General features: G+C 41.7%; 1 protein-coding gene across 1 annotated transcript in view; it reads right to left on the bottom strand.

The window, feature by feature from the left end:
• Positions 1 to 2931: 2931 nt before the first annotated feature.
• The window catches only part of PDE10A (phosphodiesterase 10A), a 580174-nt gene continuing 576577 nt past the window's right edge, over positions 2932 to 6528 (bottom strand). Inside the window, 2 exon segments of the mRNA XM_060167479.1 lie at positions 2932 to 4136; positions 6374 to 6462. Of these exon segments, the coding sequence (XP_060023462.1) occupies positions 4019 to 4136; positions 6374 to 6462 (207 nt within the window). The 3' untranslated portion in view covers positions 2932 to 4018.

The raw sequence follows: 6528 nt of genomic DNA, 5'->3' as shown, positions 1-6528 counted from the left end.
TCTTGCAAAAAAGACTGAATCTGAACAGTTCATCGGTTATGGTCACAAGGGTGACTGTGAATGAAATAAAATAAGGGATAGAAATCTGATAAGGAGAGAATGATCCTAACTCATTCCACTTGATAAAATTAACCATGGATGTGTCCCTTGAAATGTTGTTAATTATAGTTAAGCAAGAAAGCAAAACAATGAATATATGAATGAAGAGGTAAGATTACAGAGTTTAAAATAAAGGCACAGGCCGAGGCGTGGTGAATCACTTAGTCCTATTAAAACTCAAACCCTACTCTGGGTTAAAAGACCAGCAACATAATACTCAAAACTAAATCTATTAAGCAATCCAGGAAGCTAAGGATTTATGCATCTATGTGTATCATGTACAAACACAGCTACTGTGCTTGAATAGACCAAGAAAGCAAAACTCACTGCGGGTGACTGCATAAAAGCATGCTAAAGAGAGGAAACCTACACTGAGCGGATCTAGTTCTGAATTAGCTCTGTTTCTGCTGCTGTGAGAACAAGTCACCCCGAGCAGTACCGTGATTGTCTGCACAGATGCTTTTCCATTGAAAGAAGAGTCAGGCTGGAGGACAACGGTGTGTGACTAATTCAAAACCTGGTCTCTCTTCCAACATTGGTTTCTCACGTGCTTCTCAGAAATAACTAAAGCTGGGAAATGGATCACAATTCCTGCCCTAGTAAAAGGGTCATTTTTGGGCTTCCCTGGTGGCGCAGTGGTTGAGAGTCCGCCTGCCGATGCGGGGGACACGGGTTCGTGCCCTGGTCCGGGAAGATCCCACATGCCACGGAGCAGCTGGGCTCGTGAGCCGTGGCCGCTGGGCCTGCGCGTCCGGAGCCTGTGCTCCGCGGCAGGAGAGGCTGCGGCAGTGAGAGGCCCGCATACCGCAAAAAAAAAAAAAAAAAAAAAAAAAAAAAGGGTCATTTTTTAGAATCCCTTTCCACATTAATTGCATTTAAGATTTTCTATTTAATTAAATCACAACTAGTAATTAATCAGATACTTGCATTTTTTAGAATTTTATTCCGCTGCCCAAGTTCAATAGTTCACGTTGTTAGCATGCATTTCCAAGAAAATTTCTAGTTAAAAAATATATTCACTATCTCTGAATGGAATAATTGCATTTGATGATAAAACTGTATCTATTATAAATCAGCACAACCAATAAAAAATTTTGCAAATCAAATATTCTACATATACTCACAGCTGATTACCAAATTTATACTGAACAGGGAAATTGTGGCCCAATATAAAATACCACTTTAATGAGAAACTCATCAAAACTTTTGGCCATAAAAACCATCTGCCCTTTAAAGAAAAAATCTGGGGAAAAGACGAAACAGAACTCAAAAGCGTGTCTGCTAAATAAGTCCGCCGAGATACGAAATACTCCTAACTGTGTGTTTTCCAAAACAGATTGTTAACTAAATATCACTGCATCTGAGGCCCTTTCATTTTAGGTAAATCTATGATTCCTAAGTCAATCTTACACATGGTAAAAGTAATAGTAACAGTTTACATTAGAATACAGTCCTTTGTTCAAACTTTGCTTCTAATATGACTATTTCACAAGAAATCAACCAACCGATAACTCCATACACGTTTCTTTGGAAAACTACTGTTCAAAGTACAGGTCACACAATGCAATACACCTGGGTATGCCAAAATAAGATACTTTTCTCTAATAATCATGTCAGAACAGCAACCTTAAAAATGCAAACATAGCCAGAGCATTTCCTCCCCCGTGACTGTTGTCTGTTTCAAGAAGCAGAATTCATGCATTCTTTTAAAATCCTTTTAATGAAACAATAGTCTTCAATGATATTTCCTTTCCCCTTGCAATTCAGTCTCCAGGTTCAGTTAGATGACCTAAGTAACTTTTGGGATTAAAGTTGAATTTCATGGGTCCAGTTTCATACATTTGGCTGTAGAAAGTTTGGATGTATGCAACTTTTTAGAATTCGGTTCTGTGAATACATTAACACGAGAAAGGACTCTTTCTAGTCAGCCCTATAACAAACCACATACATTTTCCAACATGAAAAATCACTTTTTGAAGAATGGGGCTGATTTTTACTTTTCAAAGATGTGTTTGCTTCTCTCTCCCTTTCTCTCACACATATATGTGTGTATATCTACATACATGTGTGTACCTACATGAATGTCTATGTGTGCACAGCTACATACATCCGTGTGTGTGTGTGTGTGTGTGTGTGTATCTAGCCACAGTGGTATTCTCTCTCTTTTGTTATTTCATTTTACCTCGTATTGTATAATTATAATAGCAAATGGAGCTCCATGTAAGGAAGATGGCAACTTTCAGAAGCCCATAAGGAAACTGAACACACAGTGTTAATTTTAAAATAAGAACTATGTTTATGTATAGCTAACTCTGCTGCAACACAAATAAACCATATTATAGAAACACCTGATTTCATCATTTTTGCAAAAACCAAGCTCATATGAACAACAATGTGTATAGTATTGGATATGGAGAAGAATATTTTTAAAAATTTATTTTGTTGAAAGTAATATTCCAGCTTCTTGCTTCGAGGATCGCGGATAAGCCATTTGTTATAGCTCAGCCTAGCGCTTCTGAGACTCTAATTCCTTCAGGTCAGGACTTGCACAGCTTCGGAGGTTACCATGTCATTGTGCTAAAAATCTTTAAAGCATTAAATATGCACCAGAAGTGACTGGTTTATAATCCTTGTGGGAGGGGGTCCAGACTATTACTTTTGTATATTTTTTCAAAACATTTACATTGTAGAGTAATATGAGCCTACCAAAACTGATACAGGAGAGACTCTGCAGACGCAGGTGTCTCTGTAGATATCTGACCTTGAGCAGCGCAAAGAGAACAGAGATGGGCCCCGAGGCAGCCGCCGAGGGCAGAGAGCTTACGAAAGACCGTCGAGAGCGCACGAGCACGAGGGGAGTATGAACAGGAGATGAATGTGCGGCTCGCAGTGGAGACTCCAGGAGGCTTAGATGTTATGGTTTAATTGATTTTAGGAGAAATGTATGGTCTTGTCATTAAATAATTTGTAGAACAACCCTTTCACTTGGAATGTGAGTTTAAGATTTTGCAATGACATCGAGTGAAAACATCAAAGAATCATTGTTAAAAATTCACATTTGACATCCGTAAGACTTGTCCGTTGAAAAAAATTGTATGCCTTGCTTTTGTTTTGTTCTTTATGTAAAGGGTTTAGGAAATTTGCCAAGACTACAATAAAGAAAAAAATAAAGAAAAAATATTCTCTGACATTTTTGGAATTGATACTTGGATTTCTAAGATTTAGTATGATGTATACCTGCATCTCGTCTCAAGGGGATAGAAAATCTGCTTCCTTTAGTGTTAAATGTATTCATCTAAGCCCTGTAGTATAAGCTTACAGAACACGCTTTAAGTCCACCTAACTTCTAGTTCATGAGGCTCTGAAGAAGGATCGATTTTCCATCACTGATTGCAGAAAGGCGCTTCTTACTCTGTAACCTCGATGCCACGTGTCTGAGGCTGTCTGCTATGATTCACGCTAATTACAAGTAGGTCACACATGAACATCCACAAGAGTAACACGTAAAAGTTCCTATTTATAACCAACAACATCAAAGCAACACTGGTGTTAAAGCCAAAGTACAATATCCTAATAGTACCGTTTTAACCCTCACTGGAAAGATACAGTGGAAAAGTACCCCCTTCCGAACAATTGTCCGTTTCCATTAAGGCCTCAGCTATATTAGCCCATTAGAAAAGGCCAGTTCACAAGGAGTCACTGGGGCTGCGGATTTCTGGTCCTGGCTGATCACCGTCTGTGACGCAGTACAGAGGAGCCTGGCAGGGAGCCGTCTGCTGGATGTGTTTACTTGATGGTACCTTCTTGAAGAGGTCTGCATCCCAGTTACCAGGTGTAGGTTCCCCCCACAAAAATAAAAGGAAGAAAAGTCAAAGAAGCAAGATGAACATCTTCAGGTGGGAGGGCTCAGGGGCGGCCATCAGTCATCGATCTTCACGGGCAGCTTCTCCGAGGTCCCCTGGGCCGCCGGCGGGTTCGAGATCCACACGGCACTCTCCTCCCCTCGAATCACCTTCTCCCACTGGCTCAGGTTATTCCTGGAATAAGAGACGCAGCGACAGGGGCTGTTTCAGAAAGGATTTCTGGACTCTGTCCCAACAATCATCCGCACATCCTGTGGCATAACTCAGCCTGATGGCTTTAGGGTGTCGTTTTGACTCTGGTGACCTTGACTATAACCAGCTTGCAGGCTCCCAGCCCGTCCCCCGACTCAGCACCACTGCTCAGTCTCCTTAGAGGAGCCTCAACCACCAAAGCCCCGTCCCACCAGCTCGTTTCTTAGTTGCGATTCACTGGAAAGGGGACTGAGCCAATGGGTGACCACCAAGGACACCCGGGATGGGAGGAAAGGGTGGAAGGGGGCCCGGAGCCGCAAGTTCATCCACCAACGACACCTCCGGCCAGGCCTTCCCACCCCATGGGGGGAAGCGTGTGTCCCCCCGGGGCGGCTCCACCCCCTTCACATGCGAGACCGGGGAGAAGCCTTATTTTGAACACCGTGTCATGTATTAGAAAGGCACCATAAGTTACACCTGCTACAAATTTTTGAAAGTTCCTCGTTACGAGGTTGTATTTGTGCTCCAGTGGCCTCTAGTCTCAAACACAGCCTCACTCCCCCACCTCCTATCTTCCCCTCTCAGTATCTGCAGCTCAAGGGTTGCAGCATCTTCCTCTCCTCCGATGGTGTGAGAACTCCGGCTGCCTGACCACCACCCTGCTGGCCCGGCTAACCTCGCAGAGACCTCCTCGACATTTCCCCACCTTGCACCTTGCTTTCTCACACGCAAAGTCAAAATCAGAAGGGAACCTTATCATTAGCAAACACAAAATTCATGCAAAGAAGACCTGCTAAGATACCTTTGGACAAAAGAAACCCCTAAAATATAACCTGGAAAATGTAACACTTTAGCTTTTGTCCTATGTCATCAGGTATCATTTTCCCGGAACCTGAAGAGATTTTTTTATATATTGGGGAAAAAACATCCACTAACTTTGTTGTGTTTCCTTGGATACAATGATACATGATGAATTTTTCAAGTTTTAATCGTATTGAAATGGCCTTTAAGGGATTATGCGGTTTAGCCAAGTCCACAGTAGCAAGAAGGCATGAAAACTGCTGAGACAGCTGAATAACAATCCCAGAGCTTGATATTAGCAAGCGTTCATTCTGCTGGTTCTAAATATTTAGCGCAAATACAGAGAATTTTTGGACAGAAAGAACTTCTGAGTAATGCCTGCATCTATTTTTTTTACAACATGCTGCTTGGATTTCAATTGATACTCTCTTTTCGCTTTGGTGGGACATACATTTTTCCAACCTGACTCCATCAAGAATGAATACTCACTCACACTCCAAACTGTCCACATGGCTGAGCCCTTAGGCAATAAGATAATATTTTCAGAAACTAGCTACCGATTAAGGTCAGTGATGGTGCCACAAAATACACTGGGATGTTCTGTTCATCTCCACAGGAGCAGAGAAGAAAGAGCATCACTTAAAAAGGAAAAAGCAGGATCTTTTAAAAATTTTCTTGCTTGTTAGTTTGTTTTCCTTAAAGAATGAGTTCATCAGATACGTTTCCACAGCAGAGAATGGGAGCACACTAAATCCTCGGATTTTGTTTACAAATATCTCGTCACATGTCTGTTCTCCTCCCCTCAACGGTGCATCCACTCCAGCCCCTCAGTGTGGTTCTGGCTGAGTGGTTAGAAAAATCGTGTTGAAACCAATTCCCCTGCAGAGAATCAACTCACACAGCCAATGTTCATCACCGTTCGCCCTCCCCAAAGGAATTTCCTTTCAAAGTAAGATGAAAATCTTAAAAAATTTCCAACGTTCTTAGCTGAGTTTAGCCCTCCAAAAAGATGATGAGAGGACACAGAGAAATCTGTTCTGATCAACTGTTGATGGCTTGCATTTCTTTTGGGAAGAAAATGAAACTTAAAGAAGATGCCATTCAAGATTCCATCTCTTCCATTCAAATGATAAACTGTGTGATTTAAACTGGGTCCCTTTCCAAACCAGCAGCCCAGAAAAGACATTATTGTCTCCTTCAAAACAGCATTGGGCGGGGACCTCTGAGTCATAAAAACGAACAAACAAAACTGGAAAACTTTTTATGAATAAATACTCTTGATGTATCCTTGTTACATAGGCAAACACACAGCCCATTTATTGTAAACTGTAGTGAAGACACATATATACTTGGAGATAAAATCCTATACATTCTTATCTTTTAAAAAATAGCATCCCAGGTTGAACTACTGTGCATACCTGCAGGCTTTCAGGAGAGGCTCTGTGGGCGGGAGGATCTGGGTGAGAGTGGTGTAGCAGGGAATGGCCACGGCATTGTAGAATCCAAGCTGCCTCAGTGCAAAAATCACGGACAAGAAACACAACTGCACGTTAGCAATTCTAGTAGCGCTATA

This window comes from Lagenorhynchus albirostris, chromosome 12 (genome assembly GCF_949774975.1).
Source record: "Lagenorhynchus albirostris chromosome 12, mLagAlb1.1, whole genome shotgun sequence".
Lineage (NCBI taxonomy): Eukaryota > Metazoa > Chordata > Mammalia > Artiodactyla > Delphinidae > Lagenorhynchus > Lagenorhynchus albirostris.
The sequence above is the reverse complement of the archived record's forward strand: the minus strand, read 5'-3'. Positions and strand labels throughout refer to the sequence as shown.